Raw genomic sequence first — 22,697 nt, forward strand, 5'->3', positions numbered from 1 at the left:
GCAGAAAGACAGAGAAGGTGAAGGTAGATAGGCAGAAGGAAGGAAGAAATAGGAAAGGAGGGAAGGAGGAAGGAACAGAAGCGAAGAGGAAAAGAGAAATGGAAAGAGCAGAAAGACAGAGAAGGTAGATAGGCAAAAGAAATGAAGCTGAAAGAATGGAAGGAGGAAGGAAGAGAAAAGGAGGAAGGGAGTGATTGAGGAAAGAAGAGAGGATGGAAGGAGAAAGGAAGGAAGAGAGGGAAAGAGCAGAAGACGGATAAGGTGAAGGTAGATAAGCAAGAGGAATGAAGGAAGAAGTGAGGTGTCTCGAGGAGGGGGAAAACATTTAGTGACCAAAGTTACAATGGCATTGAAAAAAGTGACTGATGACCATTTTCACACTTAGCGACCGTTGCGACCATTTTTCACACTTAGCGACCGTTGCAGCATCCTCATGGTCACGTGATCAAAATTTTGTTTGGCAACAGATTCGTATTTATGCTGGTTTCAGTGTCCTGGGGTGACCTTTTGACAAAAAATAAAATTTTTAATCAAGCCCCCCCCCCCTCGTCAATGGTGTCCCTCTTTACCAATCTGAAAATCTGGTCACCTTACTCTATAGGCATGGGGATTCCCCCCCTCCCCCCCAAAAACACCCTAATTGCAGTGTGGAGATTTTTTATTTTAGTGAAGTATGTCGATCATATGAAAACAAAACGGGTTCTTCCTTCTCCAGTTGAAATACCCTTCTCTATATTATTATTTCCCTTCTAGATTTTTACATGAAGATATCTGATGGAATTGTCAGAATTACAGCTAATTGTCGGTTGATTTTTCCCGATAAAAATCAGCTTATTTTGTTTGAGTGTCATTTGATCAGCATTGAGGCAAACATGGCAGAACCATTTAATTTTGAAACAATACCCAGGAAATTTTCAGACAATTTATCAGTAATAAGTAGTATATCTGATTGTATAGAATTTTTTGTGTGCATTCCCCACTGAAATGAATGGGAATTGTATAAAAGCAGCATTGGGCTTTGGTTGAATTAGCCTTTGGCAGAATGCTAATTTGTGTTTCTGAAAAATAATGTGTAAAGTAGGGAAAAAGTCTCCCCCCCCCCATAGCAGTCATTGCCTTTTGTGTAAAAAAAAAAGCATCAGTGCATGGATTCAAGCTTTCCATATTAAACAAAACAAATCTGTAACTTATAATGCTTATATTAAATATTTTATTGTTAAATATTATACATTAAATATATTAAATATTAAATGTTCTACAGTAATAATATCGAGAGTTCACAGCATTCAAATTTAGGTCAGCATTTGGGAGTTCAAATCCCTAGTGCCGTGTAATGGAGTGAGCTCCCATTACTTGTCCCAGCTTCTGCCAACCTAGCAGTTCGAAAGCACATAAAAATGCAAGTAGAAAAATAGAGACCACCTTTGGTGGGAAGGTAACAGCGTTCCGTGCGACTTCAGCATTTAGTCTTGCTGGCCACATGACCACGGAGACATCTTCGGACAGCGCTGGCTCTTCAGCTTTGAAACAGTGATGAGCACCGCCCCCTAGAGTCAGGAACGACTAGCACATATGTGCAAGGGGAACCTTTACCTTTACCTTATGACTCATATCCACTTCCATCTACCAGAAAAAAATGAATGAAAAACACAGTACAGGCCACTGTCCATCTAATATACAATAGAATCTGGCCAGTTCGTTTGCTAATAAAAATGCAAGGTTTTCCCTCAGCATTTTCCTGTGGATTAGCCATAATTGGGAGTAATTAATCTAATGTCTACAGATGGCTACAAATGTTGCTTTGGATGCTTTCAAAGATTTGAGAGGAGCTCATGCTTACTTCAAAAAGCATTCATTTCAGCCTTTTTGATCTAGTCCTTAAATTGGTCTTTCTGGTTTTTTTCCTCCTCTCTGTCTTTTTAGCCAATTATAGTTATCAATTGAAGTTGAGCAGGGTTGAAATACTGACACAGGCACAAATGTATGCATCTCTCCTTCATGCACGTAAACATTTATCTGTGAGGAAGGCATCACCTTCATTGTTCCAGGGGGAGTTTGCATTTTACACTGCTTTTATTTACTTTGTCTAAGTAAATAAATAATTTAGGATTGTTCATTTTTAGATAAATGAAATAAAAATATTATTTTGACAAACCAACACCCTCCAGCCATAAACTGGTACAATGTGTTGTGTATTTTAGAGATTTATTTGGTGATCTCACCTGAGTTCCACCTGGTGTTGTGATTCAGATGCTCTTCCCCCCCATAATGTGGTACCAATCCCTTTGTAAATTTGTGTGAGAGAGAGATTTGAGATTTATTAGATTTATATGCCGCCCTTCTCCACAGGACTCAGGGCGGCGTACAACAATTAAAAGAAACACATGATATAAAAGTTTTAAAAAAATTAAATGGAATATCCCAAACCCAATTAAAATTGACAATACATTTTTTTTAAAAAATTAAAATTAAAATTAACAGTGATCAATACTGTATTTTGTTTTGTTCAGGCCAGGCTGGCTTGCTGGAAAAGCCAACTTTTTAGGGTGTGTCGGAAGGACCGGAGGTCGGGGATTGTTTGAAGCTCCGGGGGCAGCTCATTCCAGAGGGAAGGCGCTCCCACAGAGAAGGCTCTCCCCCTGGGGGTCACTAGCCGTCACTGTCTGGCCGACGGCACCCTGAGGAGGCAACTCTGTGGGATCGCACTGGACGATGGGAGGCTACCGGTGGCAGTAGGTGATCTCGCACTTACCCTGGGCCTAAGCCATGGAGGTGAGAGTGTTTTCATGCCAACATGTCCTTTTCTACTGCTGGCTCTATCAGGTGTGTCAAACTCAAGGCCTAGGGCCCAGATCCGGCCCATGGGATGCTTAGACCTGGCCTGTGGGACCACCCTGAAAACAGTGAGGGAGGGCCATCTGGCACTCCTGAACTCTGTTTTCGCTGGCAGAGGATTGCAGGAGGCCTTCACAGCCAGAAACGGAGCTTGGGAGCCCGTTTTTGCTGGCAGAGCGCTCAGGCTGCCACAGGTGCCCCCGACATGAGTGACATTGAGCAGGCCACACTCACTCTGGCCACCCACTCCCCCCAAGGTCAAACATCACCCTGATGTGGCCCTCAATGAAATCGACACCCCTGCTCTAGATGAAGATCGTCCTTAGGGTTGACATTTCCAGGTTAGTTCCTTGTGTTTGGATTCTGGTGACATTTATTCTTATTTGAATACTCATGAAACCAGCACTGAGGCTTTAAGTAATAACTTGTAGCCATAACTGACCAATAACTTAGCCATAACTGACTAACATAGAGCAGAGTAAGCGTGACAGTCCCTGCTGTAAAGGTGAAATAATGGATATAATTATATCAGAAGGGTATAGTTGGTAGTAGTATCTCAGATGTGTAAGAGTCTCCTAGAGGTTTGCTTGGTATGTTTCTAATGTGTTTAAAAATATATAGACTTTTAAGAGGACTCATCTTTCTTATTTTTTAAGCATTCAAAGGCTGAAGCTTTTTCATTTCAAAACAAACAGATGCCTAAGCCTGTGTTTTACTTATTTCTTTCCCAACCCAACAACATATTGGAAAGAAATTATATAGAAGGGTTCAAGATTGTTTATGATCATCTGTCAGCAGGACGATTATCCAAAACCCGAATAGATCAGGAAGGGGACTGATTGACAGAGGTGAGATCAATTTTGAAATGGCTGAATTACACAAGGAACTGTACAGGGAAAACTTTCTCCAAATTTCCCTAATAAATCCCTTTGGCAATTAAGCAGTGGTTTCAAATGTTGGTGACTGCTCCATCCTGAGCTCTCTTTGTGCCGGAATGGGACACCTTGCTGCAGCCAACTTGCTGCAACCAACTCATCATGATCAACTTGGTACGACCAAGCAGCCAATTTACCGTGGGGTAACTCACCATGGCCAACTCACTGCAGCAAAACTCACTGTGGGACAATTTAACAATTCAATGTATTTAAAATGAATACAAATTATTTTTTGTCCTTCACATTTCATTCTGTCCCTCCTTTTGCATCCTTTCTTTAAGGATTCTATTCCACCATTTCTTTGATATTAGTGTAACTCTTCTCCCGTGGCAAGTTGTCCCGTGGTGAACTGGCCATGGTGAGTGGTCCGGCGGCAAATTGGCTGTGGTAATTTGGCCCTGGTGAGTTGTCTGTGGCGAGTTGGCCGCAGGGAATTGACATAGACCCCTTTGTGCTGAGCAGGGGTGGGTTTCAAAAATTGTTCGAACCACCTCCGTGGGCGTGGCCTCCTTTGGGGAGTGGCTTGCTGCCCATGTGACCGGATGGGAGTGGCTTGCCACCCATGTGACCGGATGGGAGTGGCTTGCCACCCATGTGACCGGATGGGAGTGGCTTGCCGCCCATGTGACCGGATGGGAGTGGCTTGCCGCCCATGTGACCGGATGGGAGTGGCTTGCCACCCATGTGACCGGATGGGAGTGGCTTGCCACCCGTGTGACCGGATGGGAGTGGCTTGCCACCCATGTGACCGGATGGGAGTGGCTTGCCGCCCATGTGACCGGATGGGAGTGGCTTGCCACCCATGTGACCGGATGGGAGTGTCCAAGACGATGTCACTGAATTCTTTCCCCAACTACAATATGATTAAAATAAGTACAAAAACAATAAAAGAGCTACTTACAGATGGAAGATGCCTGTTCTTGCCAGTCTTCAGAATCACGGACTCCAATGAATGGGCTGCACAAAGAAGAGACACAGAAAGCAAGACTTTAATTGCATGGACTGCATTGGGATGAAACCAGCACACAAAATAATAGAAAAGGAAAATTACTCTCCTTTTTTGCATCTTCTGCACCACCACCTCACCATCTTGCTCCAAAAACCTGCACAAAGGACAGACACAGAAAGAAACGCCTTAATTGCATGCACTGCATTGGGATGAAACCAGCACACAAAATAATAGAAAAGGAAAATTACTCTCCTTTTTTGCGTCTTCTGCACCACCACCTCACCATCTTGCTCCAAATACCTGCACAAAGGACAGACACGGAAAGAAACGCCTTAATTGCTGGCACTTCACTATCTCAAGGAGGAAGACAACACAGAGCACACCACACCCAGCAATAAAGACAGGTACTTACAGGGGAAGCATCTCTGGCTTGCCGGTCTTCTGCACACCACCGTATTACATCTGGGCTGATTGGCTTTGCTTGGCTCCAAATACCTGCACAAAGGACAGACACAGAAAGAAACACCTTAATTGCTGGCACTTCACTATCTCAAGGAGGAAGACAACACAGAGCACACCACACCCAGCAATAAAGACAGGTACTTACAGGGGAAGCATCTCTGGCTTGCCGGTCTTCTGCACACCACCGTATTACATCTGGGCTGATTGGCTTTGCTTGGCTTCAAATACCTACACAAAGGACAGACACGGAAAGAAACACCTTAATTGCTGGCACTTCACTATCTCAAGGAGGAAGACAACACAGAGCACACCACACCCAGCAATAAAGACAGGTACTTACAGGGGAAGCATCTCTGGCTTGCCGGTCTTCTGCACACCACCGTATTACATCTGGGCTGATTGGCTTTGCTTGGCTCCAAATACCTGCACAAAGGACAGACACGGAAAGAAACACCTTAATTGCTGGCACTTCACTATCTCAAGGAGGAAGACAACACAGAGCACACCACACCCAGCAATAAAGACAGGTACTTACAGGGGAAGCATCTCTGGCTTGCCGGTCTTCTGCACACCACCGTATTACATCTGGGCTGATTGGCTTTGCTTGGCTTCAAATACCTACACAAAGGACAGACACGGAAAGAAACACCTTAATTGCTGGCACTTCACTATCTCAAGGAGGAAGACAACACAGAGCACACCACACCCAGCAATAAAGACAGGTACTTACAGGGGAAGCATCTCTGGCTTGCCGGTCTTCTGCACACCACCGTATTACATCTGGGCTGATTGGCTTTGCTTGGCTTCAAATACCTGCACAAAGGACAGACACGGAAAGAAACACCTTAATTGCTGGCACTTCACTATCTCAAGGAGGAAGACAACACAGAGCACACCACACCCAGCAATAAAGACAGGTACTTACAGGGGAAGCATCTCTGGCTTGCCGGTCTTCTGCACACCACCGTATTACATCTGGGCTGATTGGCTTTGCTTGGCTTCAAATACCTGCACAAAGGACAGACACGGAAAGAAACACCTTAATTGCTGGCACTTCACTATCTCAAGGAGGAAGACAACACAGAGCACACCACACCCAGCAATAAAGACAGGTACTTACAGGGGAAGCATCTCTGGCTTGCCGGTCTTCTGCACACCACCGTATTACATCTGGGCTGATTGGCTTTGCTTGGCTTCAAATACCTGCACAAAGGACAGACACGGAAAGAAACACCTTAATTGCTGGCACTTCACTATCTCAAGGAGGAAGACAACACAGAGCACACCACACCCAGCAATAAAGACAGGTACTTACAGGGGAAGCATCTCTGGCTTGCCGGTCTTCTGCACACCACCGTATTACATCTGGGCTGATTGGCTTTGCTTGGCTCCAAATACCTGCACAAAGGACAGACACGGAAAGAAACGCCTTAATTGCTGGCACTTACACCTTACATAAGAATAACACAATGAAAGAGATACACTCAAGTACTTACTTGTCTTACTGCTTTTCTGGTTGTTGATATCTCCATATTGTTCTTAGGCTTCCCGATTCCTCTGTTGCAGCTTTCTTCTTCTTTACGCGTGGATCATCAGCCGTGTGGTGGTGCGCTCTGAGCCAAACTTTCACAGTAGGAATTGGATCCCATCTCTCAACAGGTATGCCAACAACACTTATCACCATCTGGTTACTGATGTTTGGAATGCTTAGGCTTGTTCTTTGGTGTGAACATATGAGGTTCATTTTTGAGAACCCCCTTTCCGCCTCTGCTGAACTCACAGCAATTGTCCTGACAATGTCTCTAGCTCTTCTGACAGTGTCAGGAATTTTGTAGTTCTTTGGATTTTTCAGCACATTTTCCAAAAAATCCCTGTAGTCGTTCAAATCAATTTCATAATTAAAAACGCGGCGAAATTCAACCAATGCTTCCTCTCCATCAGCCCATGGAACGACTACATCTTTCATGTCCCAGCTATCTGGCTCCAAATAGGTGATAAAGTGTAACTTTTGTGCTGCTGGCAATAGGCTACCTGTTCTTAGATGGTCGCAATCCATCAGCCTTTTCTTTAAGTTGGTGATGATGCTTTCCAAAAGTTTTTCACGGGGAAGGGCAACAAACCGTTGATTTGGAGCTAAATTCATGTTTTGGTAGGCTTGTGTTTTTAACAATTTCTCAAGTTCATTCTCATATTCGCCCTTTCTCTGTAGTAGCACTTCAACACCATCGATTGCTCGCAACACTAGCTTTTCGGCCACGATGATGTTTGTTGCTCTCTCCTGTAGGGAATTTGACAGGGCAGCAATCTGACGTAGGATGTCAATCATCAGGGCCAAATCCTGCAAAAAATTTAAATTTTGAAAGCGGGAAGCCATGCCTGGGAACCTTTCGTTGCCTTGAAAAAACTGATATAGCGCTGGATAAGCACGCCACACAGCCATGGTTGCCCTTAAACTACAGGCAGCCCATCTTGGTCCCAAAACTCTGCCAATCTTCACTATTTCGATGCCCAATTGCTCAGAAATGACGAATAGGTCCCTCTGGCTCTTGCAGGATTTGTGGAAGATGGTGTGCACTTTATCCAGGAAGATCTTGAAGTGGTTGACCTGCTTCACTTCTCTTATTGCATCATCCAGCACAAGTTGCAGGCGGTGGTTCAAGCAGTGCCAGATGATGATGCTTGGGAATTCTTGAGTTATTCTGGCGCTGACTCCAGATTTTCTTCCAAGCATAACGTTGGCGCCATCGGAGCAGAAAGCGATTAAGTTCTTCCGTAGATATTCGGTGGTGAATCCAACTTTGTGCAAGCTTTCCATTGCTGCGGAATATATGGTCTCCGCATCTTGTCTCTCTAATTCCAGAAGCTCAACGAAGATGGTTGCTGGGCATTCTGGATCCTCAACTCTAACAAAAACTATCAGCACTGCTGTCATTGAAAGTGTTGAGGCTTCATCAATTATTAGGCACACCTTTCGATTATTTGCAATAATCGTTGAAAACACGGTGGTCTTGATCTGTTTCGCAATGAAGTCCATAATTTTTACTGCAGTTCTTCGTGAATGCAAGCCAACTCCAACATCCACTCCAAGCGTATTCAGCAAATTCACTTGCGCTTCGATGTCTGAGAATGGATTACATCTCTGCGCCAGATCGTAAACGGTGGAAAATATTGTGCAGGTACTGGATAAATGTTTCTCAGTTGACTTATCCAGGGATTTGGTGAAAGCTTCCTGCTCCTGTTGCTTACTGGTCTCCACGCAAATAAGGTGTGCCTTTGACTGAAAATGTTCCCTTAATTTTTTTCTCAGCGATGCTTGTTGTACATCCTTGCTTTTCCCTGATGTTGACACCTGGAAATGTTTCCACTCTTTGGAAACATGAATACCTTTCTCCAACGCGAACATGGGTTTTGCACAGTATGCACAACCCAGCTTCTTGTTGGATACTTCCAGTCCATCAAACCTCTCCTTGAAGTTTGTGTATTGCTGCAAATTCCAGCAGTCAGGAAGTTGTAAAACTGCAGTGGAGTCGATGGAATGGCTGCTTTCTCCGACCTCAACTGGTGGTAGTGGTTGTGCTGGCGGTGCTGGTGCGGCTGGTGGTGCTGGTGCAGCTGGTGGTGCTGGTGCAGCTGGTGCGGCTGGTGCAGCTGGTGCAGCTAGTGGTGCTGGTGCAGCTGGTGGAGCTGGTGCAGCTGGTGGTGCTGGTGCGGCTGGCGGTGCTGGTGCAGCTAGTGGTGCTGGTGCAGCTAGTGGTGCTGGTGGTGCTGGTGCAGCTGGTGCGGCTGGTGCAGCTGGTGCAGCTAGTGGTGCTGGTGCAGCTAGTGGTGCTGGTGCAGCTGGTGGTGCTGGTGCAGCTGGTGGTGCTGGCGGTGCTGGTGCAGCTGGCGGTGCTGGTGACTGCTTTGGATCAGCTGATTCATCAACTCTTGGCTTTTTGCAGAAGAAAGCGGTCAAACTCTGTTGCCTCTTCTTCATTGTGCTAAGTAGATGTAACTGCTGCCAAAGAAATAAAACAATATTGGACTCAATTGTGGTTGTAAGTTGAGGACTCTGTAGGTAACAAGAAGGGACCTCTGCTTTCAACCAACAATGTACAGTCTTTTCAGGAAGGATGAGAAACAGGAAAGATATAAACAAACAGGAAAGATATAGTCTTTCATCCAAGAAGATAGTTCAAGAATGAATGTCATATTCCCAGAGCAATACAGATTTCCTTTTTCTGAAATTTAGTTCTCAGTTCCAAAAGACAGGAATATATGAATGCATATGAAATTATGAATTAGTACTTAGGTCGGTCCAAGAAGCTATTCAGAAGTTAGTGGTTAGAAGAGCAATCGTAAAGGTAGATTACGTGGGATGTGTTTGCACAACAGTGGAAAAACAGAGATATGTAAATGAATAAATATTACAATGTGCAGGAATAAATAAATTGACAATTAAAATCAAGAAGGCTTTGAATACTTTTTCACGTGGGATTGGTTTTAGCTATTGCCAACTAACGGAAACAGGAATTAGAAAGCCAAAAGTATGAAAGAAAAGACCAATTATGTAAAGAAAGGTCCCTAAAATGTATAAGGAAATATTACTAGATTATTAATGCGTAGATAACTGTGGGACATTACACACACACACACACACAAACTATGATGGAAAACACAAAAAAATAAGAACAACCCCCCCCCCCCAAGACTGCGAATGAAACCAGGTTTTTTTTCCCTAAGCCTAAGGACAGGAAAGACAAAGCCACTGGAATAAAAACCATCAAGGCATTGCGGGCAATTTTAAAGGACAGGCATTCACAGAACCATCAACCACCTCAGAATTACCTAAACAATGAGGGTGAAACACACTAAATCTGATTTTCTAGGATACATACACTTAGCAACCATGTTTCACACTTAGCGACCATTTTCACACTTAGCGACCGTTGCAGCATTCTCATGGCCACGCGATCAAAGTTTTGATGCTTGGCAACAGATTCGTATTTATGCTGGTTTCAGTGTCCTGGGGTCCTGTAATTGCCTTTTGTGACCTTTTGACAAAGTCAAATGGGGAAACCAGATTCACTTACTTATGTTAGTAACTTGTCAGCTGCAGTTATTCACTTAAGAACTGTGGCCAGAAAGGTGGTATAGTGACCAAAGTTACAATGGCATTGAAAACAGTGACTGATGACCATGTTTCACACTTAGCGACCATTTTCACACTTAGCGACCGTTGCAGCATTCTCATGGCCACGCGATCAAAATTTTGATGTTAGATCCCAAGGTTTCAGTAAACTATTCAATCATAATTAGTTTCATGCATTAGGATTATTTCAAAGCACAAGCAATAATTCATATTTCATTTCAAACTATGCCAACACACAATAACATAAATGAAACCATTACTAATATTCCACACACAATAAGTTACAATAAAACTATTATAAAAAATTCAATGCACAATACATTTCAAAGTATTGAGTGAAGAATACTTTAAAAAGGTTTATTTTAATTTATTTTGGATAGAATCTTTTTTTAAATCGTCTAAGACGATTTAAAAAAATATTATATCCAAAATAAATTAAAGTAAACCATTTTAAAGTATTCTACACTCAATACTTATATGTAAAACTATTATAAAAAATTCTATGCATTAAATAAAATATTTTAAAATACATTAAAATAATAATTAAATAAAACCGGGCCACTTACCAGCAGCAGGCAGAATCAGCAGCACTCCGATGCGATGGATGGATCCTCGTCGCGATGGCAGGCAGCAGGAACAGGTAAGAAACCTGACTGGAGGGACAAGGCTAGGTAAAGTCACTTAGGTTGCCTGGCATGCTTAGCAAGCCAGGCGAGGGTAGAGGGGGGGTGGGGGGCTTGCTTCCCTAGCGAAAACTAGACGGTCGCAGCCACGGCCACGCGTAGTACGCGAGGCCGCGGCTTTTGCAGGGGAAGGCCTGGAGGACTTCCCTTTCGCAAGCGAGGCCGCGGCGGCGCCGGCGCCGGCCGCACCACGCGGAGGCGGCCACGCGTAGTACGCGAGGCCGCGGCTTTTGCAGGGGAAGGCCTGAAGGACTTCCCTTTCGCAAGCGAGGCCCCGGCGGCGCCGGCGCCGGCCGCACCACGCGGAGGCGGCCACGCGTAGTACGCGAGGCCGCGGCTTTTGCAGGGGAAGGCCTGAAGGACTTCCCTTTCGCAAGCGAGGCCCCGGCGGCGCCGGCGCCGGCCGCACCACGCGGAGGCGGCCATGCGTAGTACGCGAGGCCGCGGCTTTTGCAGGGGAAGGCCTGAAGGACTTCCCTTTCGCAAGCGAGGCCCCGGCGGCGCCGGCGCCGCCGCACCACGCGGAGGCGGCCATGCGTAGTACGCGAGGCCGCGGCTTTTGCAGGGGAAGGCCTGGAGGACTTCCCTTTCGCAAGCGAGGCCCCGGCGGCGCCGGCGCCGGCCGCACCACGCGGAGGCGGCCATGCGTAGTACGCGAGGCCGTGGCTTTTGCAGGGGAAGGCCTGGAGGACTTCCCTTTCGCAAGCGAGGCCGCGGCGGCGCCGGCGCCGCCCGCACCACGCGGAGACGGCCACGCGTAGTACGCGAGGCCGCGGCTTTTGCAAGGGAAGGCCTGGAGGACTTCCCTTTCGCAAGCGAGGCCGCGGCGGCGCCGGCGCCGCCCGCACCACACGGAGGCGGCCACGCGTAGTACGCGAGGCCGCGGCTTTTACAGGGGAAGGCCTGGAGGACTTCCCTTTCGCAAGCGAGGCCGCGGCGGCGCCGGCGCCGCCCGCACCACGCGGAGACGGCCACGCGTAGTACGCGAGGCCGCGGCTTTTGCAAGGGAAGGCCTGGAGGACTTCCCTTTCGCAAGCGAGGCCGCGCCGGCGCCGGCGCCGCCCGCACCACACGGAGGCGGCCACGCGTAGTACGCGAGGCCGCGGCTTTTACAGGGGAAGGCCTGGAGGACTTCCCTTTTGCAAGCGAGGCCGCGGCGGCGGCGGCGCCGCCCGCATCGCACGGAGGCAGCCATGCGTAGTACGCGAGGCCGCGGCTTTTGCAGGGGAAGGCCTGGAGGACTTCCCTTTCGCAAGCGAGGCCGCGGCGGCGCCGGCGCCGCCCGCACCACGCGGAGACGGCCACGCGTAGTACGCGAGGCCGCGGCTTTTGCAAGGGAAGGCCTGGAGGACTTCCCTTTCGCAAGCGAGGCCGCGGCGGCGCCGGCGCCGCCCGCACCGCATGGAGGCAGCCACGAGGCCGCGGCTTTCGAAAGTGAGGCCGCCCCCCCCCCCCCCAACGACCAGAAGACGGCCACGCGGCCTACGCGACGCCGCGGCTTTCACGAGGGAAGGCCTGGAGGACTTCCCTCGCGAAAGCTAGGCGGCTACCGGCGCCCCCCCACCCGAAAGCGGCCACGTGGCCTACTCGAGGCCGCGGCTTTCGCAAGCGAGGCCGCCGCCGCCGCCGCCACCCGGAGGCGGCCACGCGGCCTACGCGACGCCGCGGCTTTCACGAGGGAAGGCCTGGAGGACTTCCCTCGCGAAAGCTAGGCGGCTACCGGCGGCCCCCCCACCCGAAAGCGGCCACGTGGCCTACTCGAGGCCGTGGCTTTCGCAAGCAAGGCCGCCGCCCCCACCACCCGGAGGCAGCCACGTGGCCTACGCGACGCCGCGGCTTTCACGAGGGAAGGCCTGGAGGCCTTCCCTGGCGAAACCTAGGCCGCTACCGCTGCCACCCCTATCCCCCCCCAGCTTCCTACCGCCGCTACCACCGCTGCCGTCGCCACCGCCCACCCGAAGTCCCGCCGCTAGCGTCCCGAGTCTTGCCGCCAGGGCTTGGTTGCTTACCTGTGGGGAAAGCAGCAAGCTCCTGGAAGGCGAAGGGAAGGCGTGAAGCGCGAAACGAGGCGTCTCGGCAATAAACAAAGTTAACAAACCCTTTGGAAAAGACTCTTTGAGAGAAAGATTCTTTTCAAAAGAGGAATGTTAGCCGTTGGCGCCACACTTTTAAACGAAGCCAGCCCGCTCACTGATTGGCTGGACTCCAGCCAAACAGTGAACGGCAGGCTGCGCTTAGTCCAGACGGGCGGGGGAGCGCGCGACAGGGCCCAGGACCGGTACCGGCGTTCCCGGAAGTTCCTTACTTCCGGGTTCACCGACGAACCGGATCGTGCGATCCGGTGCGAACCGGTAGGAACCCAGCCCTGGTGCTGAGCATATGCTGCCCAACCTTGTACTTCCTAGTGTCTGCATTGATTGATTGATTATGTGTCATCAAGTCTGTGTTGACACTCAGCAGCCATATTGATGGATTTTCTCCAGGACTATTCACACCCCTCTCCCCAATCTAGTCCTTCTGGTCTTGTAAAGGATGACTCCCTGCCTCTGTAATTGAGTCCCCATGCCTACATAGAGATATTCATTTATTAAATACTATTGTTTTGTTTATTAAACCTATTCCTATATTGTCATGATGAAAGAAAAAGTTTCAGCAGCTTACAGAAAAAGCATGTTCACATGCTTTACAGTTGTTCCCTGGCCCTTTTTAAAAAAGTAATCAATCTAGCCTTCCAGCTGTATTGTTCAGCTAGTACTCCTCAGCCAGTGTTACTTCAAGCTGGAAGGTCTCCATCTTCCATTCTGAAGCAGCCCAGCTACAAATATAGAAAAGGAAGCATAGCATAGCTGTTGAATCTTCAGATAATACCAGTTACTTCACTTTTGAGAAATATAGTTCCACCAGGACTTTCATGCCAAGCTCTTAAAAAAACAAACAAAAAACAGTTGCCTGTCATTTTCTTGTGCTTCCTCTTATCCAGGTATCTCAGGCAGCTGCAGAGCTTCAGCAGTATTGTATGCAGAACGCTTGCAAAGATGCTTTGCTTGTTGGAGTTCCAGCTGGAAGCAACCCATTTCGAGAGCCCAGGTCCTGTGCGTTGCTCTGAAGACGGGTAGGTATAAGTCCATGGCTTTGTCAAATACTGCTCTCTCTCTCTCTCACTAATATAGCAATAGCAATTCGCTTATATATTGCTTCACAGTGCTTCATAGCCCTCTCTAAGTGGTTTACAGAGTCCACATATTGCCCCCAACAATCTCGGTCCACATTTTACTGACCTGGAAAGAATAGAAGGCTAAGTCAACCTTAAGCCTGGTGAGACTTGAACTGCCAAACTGTTGGCACTTGGTAATCAGCAGAAGTAACCTGCAATATTGCATTCTAACGACTGCACCACCACGGCTCTTGTTATATTATATTTATGGAGTTGATTTGCACAAATTTGGGGACTTTTGTGCTACATCCCTTTAATTTTTTCCTAAAAACATGAGCTAACAATAAGGATAATGAAAACCAAGTATTCGCTTTATTCTATACATAAAGGAATAACGAGAGTGCAGAGTGTCTATTTTTCTGCTGAGTAGTTCTCCTTTACATATGAATTGTGTGGAGTAAAGTAACATTTATACAGTAACTAAATTTTGCTACTCTAATGTAATCTTATTTATGGAATCTTGAAGGAGAGCAGTTTTTAATAAAATATGTTTTTTTCTCCATGTTTCAGGGAAGGTTTCCTGAAAATCCTCAAGTACAAGAAGAATCCCAGCGGTCTTCCGTGTTTTCCAAACCGACAGTTTCTTTATGTAGGGCTTAAACAGTTTCTTTAGATATTTATTAGTCTGCTTGACTGTCTTAGTAAATGGTTAAATCTTTTGCTAATGTAAAGCATTTTATAAGGAAACGTTTTTCCTTTTGTAATTGATTCAATATCCTTTCTTTAATTCTCTGAGGTGTTTACATTTAGAAAAGGACAATGCCAATGATGTGTTTCTATTGTGCCTGAATGAAACACGCGCCAGGTACTTCCCTATTATCGGCTTTCTATATTCTACTCAGAGATGTTTTCAAGCTGTTTTGATCCAGGCAAAGTTGGCCACTTAAGGCTACAGTTTTACACACATTTGTTACTTTTGAATCAACGTGAAATATACTAGGAACTATAGCTCCTAGTTAGTGTTACAGAATTTCTAAAATTGGAGCTCCCTAAAAAATACCTTGCATTAGTTGGAGTATATCCAGCTTGTTAAAAAGAAAAGTGCTTCTCTGTTCCAGTTGGTTGAAATGAAGAAGATGCACTTCATATTTAAAGGCATTTACTATAGCTCCCTTGAGTGCCCAAGCCCCAATTTTACTAAGAAATATAATCTTGCTGTTCAGCTTTCCAGTGGATTAGGAACAGTGGTGGGCTCCTGCCAGTTTAACAGCCGGTTTGGTGATCATGCGCTCTGCGCGTGCACGCAGTTTTAAGAATACTTAACTTCTGCATTACTGCTGGGGAGTAACACAGCTGAGGCGCAGCAATCTGCTCTGCCACGTGAATCAACTGAGAAGATATAGGTCAGTATAGCGTGCAGGGGGGCAGGCAGGCCCACCTGATCATCTGAGTGAACTGGTTCACCCCCAGCTGACCGTTGGAGCTACCAGTTCGCCTGAACCGGTCCAAACTGGTACAATCCCGCCCCTGATTAGGAAGGACAGTAATGTATTCGGAGGGTTGAGAGGTACAAGAAGAACCACATCATAAATCACTTTCCCATTTAAGCTGTGCACAGTCACCCATTTTGCAGCTAAATAGAACTGGGAACTGCCAAGGATTGATAAACCACTCCTCATGCCAGTATGCAAGAGGGGAGGATTGTGCAGTGAGATTAAGGTGCAGGGAGGAGAGATTGAAGAGCTTAGTTCACTGAGATCAGGAAGGAAGAGTAGGAGAGGACCCACGAACTTTGGCCAAGTCTACTAATCACATGGCTCCTGACCCTTTAGTACATACAGTCCTTGGGCCTGCATATTCACTACCGAAGATCTCTTCTTTGTCTCTGTGCTTTCACATAAAATAGTTACCTTGCAGAAAAAGCCAGCTATTTGAGACATTCCAATGTCACAGACTCCAAAGAATTTTAAACCCTGCCAGATGTCTGCAAGCCTTAGGAAAGGAAAGGAAAATTGGCCTTTTCCCCACCCTTTATTTTTATTTTTAACCATTCCCTTCTCATGGATGAAAAGATGCTACAGTACAGGAGAGAAAACACTTTACGTAGAACAGGATGAATTTGGACATGTATTAAAAGAGTGTGAAAAGAAACTTAAGAATCAATCAATTTATACTGGATATCTGCATCAAGATGCTTCATTTCTTTGCTGATGTTGTCTCCTGCTGAAGTTACAAAATCTATTACTCAGTTTCAGAGAGGGACAAATAAATTTAGGCAATCTACAGGCAAAATTTTCCTAGCATTTGCAATATTATTGGAACAATTCACCTTTTTTCGTGGGTCAGGTATCTTTGATTTTGGATTACCAAGCACTTTTATACACGCTGTTTACTTTTTAAAAGAATGTTCTTTTTGGTTTGTATTAATATATTAAAAGCTTTAAAAAATATTTTCTTAATCCTGGGATTTTTTTTATCGCACAAAAACCCATTTAATGGGGATAGGAGTGGGGTTTGAAGAATCTGACCCATGTTAGAAAAATAGAAAAGATCGCATCCGTCTCCACTACCTCCAATACATCCGTGACAAAAGTTAACAGCCTGCCAAGAAATTACTATTCTGCCCATAGATGCTGATGTCAGTAATTTGCAGAGCTCACAAAGAGTATTCCCTTGTATCCAGCCCACAGGAACTTTCATATAGGTAGTTCTCGACTTACAACAGGTTGCTTACTGACTGAAGTTACAATGGACCACCCGCGGATTACTTACAAACTGGTTTCAAAATTCCAACCTCCAAAGGGAGGCTCCCCTCCCTTTGATCATGTGATCACATTTTACAGTTGCAAGAAAAAGTATATGAACCCCTTGGGATTATGTGGAGTTTTGTATGAATTGGTCATAAAATGTGCTCTGACCTTCATCTAAGTCACAACAATAGAAAAACACAGTCTGCTGAAAATAATACTACACAAACATCAGATGTTGCCATGGTTTAATTGAACATAACATGTAAACATTCACAGTGAAGGGGGGAAAAAGTATGTGAGCCCCTAGCCTAGTGACTTCTCCAATTGGAGCCAGGAGTGAGCCAACCTTGACTTCAATCAGTGTGATGATATTGGATGTGTTGCTGACAGCTGTCCTGCCCTTTAAAAACACATACTTGTTTGGGGTTTACTGGTTTCAAGAAGCACTGTCTGATGTGAACCATGCCTCGCAGAAAAGAGCTCTCAGAAGACCTACAATCAAGAATTGTTGACTTGCATGAAGCTGGAAAGGGTTACAAAAGTATCTCAAAAGCCTTGATGTTCATGTGTCTACGGTAAAACAAACTTGTCTACAAATGGAGAAAGTTTAGCACTGTTGCTACTCTCCCTAGATGTGGTTGTCCTGTAAAAATGACTGCAAGAGCACAGTGCAGAATGCTTCATGAGGTAAAGAAGAATCCTAGAGTGTCAGCTAAACACCTACAGAAATCTCTGGCACATGCTAACATTTTTGTTGACACATCTACAATAAGGAAAACATTAAACAAGAATGGAGTACATGGGAGGACACCATGGAGGAAGCCATTGCTGTTCAAAAAAAAAAATACTGCAGCATGTTTGAAGTTTGCAAAAAAGCACCTGGATGTTCCACAGCACTACTGGCAAAATATACTGTTGACAGATGAAACCAAAATTGAGTTGTTTGGGAAAAACACACAACACTATGTGTGGAGAAAAAAAGGCACAGCACACCAACATCAAACCTCATCCCCTGCTGTAAAACATGGCAGAGGGAGCATCATGGTTTGGGGCTGCTTTGTTGCCTCAGGTCCTGGACGTATTGTCATTGATGGGACAATGAATTCCAGGGTTTATCAAGACATTTTTCAGGAAAACGTACGAACATCTGTCCGCCAACTGAAGCTCCGCAGAGGATGATGCAACAGGACAATGACCTAAAGCATACAAGTAATTCAAAAAAACAATGGCTTCAACAGCACAGAATACGCCTTTTGGAGTGGCCCAGTCAGAGTCCTGACCTAAACCCGATTGAAATGCTGTGGCATGACCTTAAGAGAGCGATTCACACCAGACATCCCAAGAATATTGCTACACAGAAACAGTTTTGTGAAGAGAAGTGGTCCAAAAGTACTCCAGATCGTTGAGGTTATTGCTGCCAAAGGAGGGGCAACCAGTTATTACGTCCAACGGTTCACATACATTTTCCTCCCTGCACTGTGAATGTTTACATGTTATGTGCAATTAAACCATGGCAACATCTAATGTTTGTGTAGTATTATTTTCAGCAGACTGTGTTTTTCTATTGTTGTGACTTAGATGAAGTTCAGAGCACATTTTATGACCAATTCATGCAAAACTCCACGTAATCCCAAGGGGTTCACATACTTTTTCTTGCAACTGTAAGTGATAGGCAACCAGCCCACATTTATGGTTGTTTACGCTGTTCTATTATTTTCAGCACTTTATTTTTTTTGCCAGATTTATACTAAGTTGCATGGATGAACACCCTCCCTCTCCAAGGAGTGGACAATAGTACTATTACATTTGAGAAAAGAAAAATCTTTGAAGATGCAATATGTATCTTGAGAGGAAGTCGATATAAAAAAAATCTGATACAATAATTATAATGAGAGGATAACAGAAGAGAAAAAGTGTGGAAAGGAAAAAAGTAAATTAACCCAAGAAACTTGCTTGAAATACCATGTTGTTGAGATCAGCAGTTAAAAAATACTTAAGAACAATGCAAAAATTGTACAAATAGGTAATTGTTAGATTTCAGGTCACAAGTGTTACAAATAATAAGTAAATGTTGTTTTAAAAGCTTTTTAGTTTTAAAAACAATTTTTAGGATTTGTGTCTATCTACCATAGTCAGCACCAATCCCAACCATTTCCCTTTTCTCCTCTATTTACAAGAATTGGTGATTTGCAGCTTAAAACACAAGTGTATATGCATGCACTCCCCCCCACCCACTCAATGCAGTGAATTCTACAGATAATCACACTTCTTGATGACAGTAATGCCATCAAGAATGCTTTCCTGAAGCAGATTTGGGTTTTCCCATAGCTGTTAACAATGTGGCCCATAAAATCCTTCTACATATAGATGGTATTTCACTGGACATGTTTGCATTTTATTTGGCACACAATGTAAACAATGCAGCAGCTTGATCACTGTACATAAGCCTGCTTAATTCACTGTAAACATGTTCTAGTGTATTGTCTGAACTAAGGCTGGAAATTGGACCTCCCAAGACAAATGGCAGAAATGCTCACATGTTGATTTACTCCTGGAGCAGTGTCTATGCTGTTCTGGCTATTTTCAACTCTATGGATTGCAGGGCATGAGCTGGAGACACAAAGGGGATAGGGAAGAGCTTCAATTAAAAAAACACAAGGAAGAGGCAACTATCCCAAGGAGAAGACAAAAATGAGGGAGACTAGCTTTTGTTTATGACCTCCATTTTACAGTGGTTGTCTTCCTTTGTCTATGGGATGGTTCCACCCGATGGTTCGTTGGCAAGGAGTAATTATCCTCCAGGCCCCTCCATTGGGGGATCCTGCAGAGCTCTATTGCTCTCCTCCTTTGGAACATCTACATGAAACTGTTGGGGAATATCATCTGCCAGTTTGGGATTCAATACGTGTAGGGATTGGATGGGGAAGAACTGACACAGTCATATCAGAACCGGGTGGTTAGGGGTGTTTGGGCAATTTGGATCTGGGAATATTCTGACCTTGGATGGGGTTGCACTTCCCAATGCAAGGGAAACATACAATTTGGGGGTCTTTCTCAGCTCACGAAATGATGAGCAGGTGACAGATATGGCTAGGGAGACCTTTGCCCAGCTTCATTTGGTGTACCAATTGCACCCTTTCATAGATTAGGTGTGTGTGAAGGAGGGAAGTTGTGTCATGTCTGCTCTTTTCAAACAGCTGTACTCATGCAGACATGCTTCCCCCCGCTTCCCATAATCGTTCATCCATTCCCCCAGAACTGTACTCACAGGCATTCAAGCTGGTGTTCCAGTTTGCATTGCTAAATGAGCCACCTATTGGTGTTTTCAAGGATGTGCTGATGTCCAGAGGAAGCTTCACCCAGGCTTTTGAACTTATAAAAGCAAATGCTAAGAAAGAACGGAAAGAGGACTGCAGGAATGGTGAAAGCAAAATACCTACAGACAAGAAAGCAAAAGTGATATCTGGAGATCGGCAGCTATTACAACAGAACATTCAACTGGCAGGACCACAAGCTGTGGTAGGCAGATATCTTGGTGGAGGCTTAGTAGGAACTAGAAGAAGTATCACTGAAATAGCACCTAATCCCAACTAATGCAAGGATGACCGATGATCTCTGGCGGGCCAGGGATAGGGCTCACCTCTCTATCCTTGTGCTCCTTGACCTCTCAGCGGCCTTCGATACCATCGACCATGGTATCCTTCTGCGACGGTTGCGAGAGGTGGGGGTGGGAGGCACCGTTTTTTGGTGGTTCTCCTACCTCTCGGACAAGTCGCAATTGATGTTGGTCGGAGGGCAGAGATCGACCCCAAGGCCCCTCAATTACGGGGTGCCGCAGGGCTCGGTCCTGTCCCCCCTCCTATTTAACATCTACATGAAGCCGCTGGGTGAGATCATACGCCGGCACGGGATTAAGTACCATCAATACGCAGATGATATGCAGTTGTAGTCTGCCCCGTGCCAACTCAGCGAAGCAGTAGAAGTGATGTGCCAGTGCCTGGAGGCTGTTAGGGTCTGGATGGGAGCAAACAAGTTGGCACTCAATCCAGACAAGACCAAGTGGCTTCTGATGTTCCCTCCCAAAGATTGGCCAATTATTCCATCTCTCAGGCTGGGGGGTGAAATTATACGCCCCTCAGAGAGGGTTCGCAATTTGGGAGTCCTCCTGGATCCCCAGCTGACTTTAGAACACCATCTGTCGGTTGTGACCAGGGGGATCTTTGCCCAGGTTCGCCTGGTGCACCAATTGCGACCCTACCTGGATCGGGAGGCCCTTCAGACAGTCACTCATGCCCTTGTGACCTCAAGACTGGATTATTGTAATGCGCTCTACATGGGGCTGGCCTTGAAGAGTGTTCGAAGACTCCAGTTAGTCCAGAATGCAGCCGCGCGAGCGATTGTGGGTGCACCCAGGTACACCCACGTTACACCTATCCTCCGCGAGCTGCACTGGCTACCCATTAGTCTCCGAATCCGATTCAAGGTGCTGGTCGCTACCTATAAAGCCCTACATGGCATCGGACCTGGGTACCTGAGAGACCGCCTCCTGCCGATTACCTCCCTCAGACCGATTAGATCTCACAGGTTAGGTCTCCTCTGGATTCCATCTGCCAGCCAATGTCGGCTGGCGACCTCCTGGGGGAGAGCCTTCTCTGTTGCAGCTCCGGCCCTCTGGAATGATCTCCCTGTCGAGATCCGGACCCTTACTACCCTCCCGGCCTTCCGCAAAGCCACCAAGTCCTGGCTGCTCCAGCAGGCCGGGGGGCTTGTGAAACATCCAGCTCCACGGAAATTATGAATGTTGCGCTTTTGTTTTTAAATATGTTGTCTTTGTCTAGTTTCCCCTTTCCCTTGTCTATTGTGAGCCGCCCGGAGTCCTTCGGGAGTGGGCGGCATACAAGACAAATAAATAATAATAATAATAATAATGTTTGGAAAAAGACTTTACGATTTTAGTTTCAACTGAGCATTATAAGTATTAAAAGACTGAGCATTAAAGACGTATTTTATGTAGCAACATCACCTTGCAAAATGTAGAAGGGTTGGAGCAATGAAATAACTGTTGGGGAAGATGTGTGTATGTATTTGTTGTATATATGATGTACAATGACAATAAAGGCTATACTATTATTAACTACTATAAAGACTTTTGTGCAGATTTGCTATGCTGCAGTATGCCTAGTTCTAGGAGAGCCCTCCTAGGAATAAAGGTGGGTAAGTGGAAGTCAGATATCACTCATACCTTGGTCATTTCATGGCTTGATTACTGCAATGAGCTCTACATGGACTGTCCTTGAAGATCACATGGAAGCTTCAGCTAGTCTGGAATGTAGTGGCATGAGCAGTGATAGCTTGCTTTGGTATCCTCATTTAACACATCTGTTTGCAAGCTACGCTGATTGCCAGTTTGCTTCTTGTGATTCAAGTGCTGGTTGCTGTCTATAAAAACCTATAGGGCCTAGTTACTTTAAGGACTGTCTGTCCTCCATACCATCTGCCTGATCAATCTATATCTGGCAGGATTTATGCACTGTAGTTTCATTGATTTATATATAACTGAAGGCAGAGATCAGGGAAACTATCTTACAGAGGCAGAAAGTATATCTAACGATCCTGCCAGTTTTGTTTTTGTTTTGAGATTTTACTCCGTTGACTCACTTGCCCAGATACTAACCCATTTACTGGGATAACAACTGCTATGTAGAACTGAACAGGCAGACTACTAAACTCTGATGTATCATATTCTGACAACTGTGGTGACTCCCTGACCAAACTTCCAAAGTCTGTATGCAATTTCA

The 22,697-nt window shown here is 45.8% G+C and overlaps 1 protein-coding gene and 1 pseudogene across 1 annotated transcript in view; one reads left to right on the top strand and one right to left on the bottom strand.

Annotated features, from left to right (window-relative positions):
- Positions 1 to 15,107, top strand: part of GNG10 (G protein subunit gamma 10) — a 32,588-nt gene extending 17,481 nt beyond the window's left edge. The window contains exons 2-3 of the mRNA XM_087716165.1: positions 13,976 to 14,107; positions 14,720 to 15,107. Coding sequence (XP_087572291.1) covers positions 13,976 to 14,101 — 126 coding nt within the window. The 3' untranslated portion in view covers positions 14,102 to 14,107; positions 14,720 to 15,107. The remainder of the gene's footprint in view (positions 1 to 13,975; positions 14,108 to 14,719) is intronic.
- Positions 6,508 to 8,723, bottom strand: LOC148045460 (E3 SUMO-protein ligase KIAA1586 pseudogene; annotated as a pseudogene).
- Positions 15,108 to 22,697: the final 7,590 nt, after the last annotated feature.

This window comes from Thamnophis sirtalis, unplaced genomic scaffold (genome assembly GCF_051295495.1).
Source record: "Thamnophis sirtalis isolate CommonGarterSnake01/CBP01778 unplaced genomic scaffold, rThaSir2_p1.2 scaffold_5, whole genome shotgun sequence".
Lineage (NCBI taxonomy): Eukaryota > Metazoa > Chordata > Lepidosauria > Squamata > Natricidae > Thamnophis > Thamnophis sirtalis.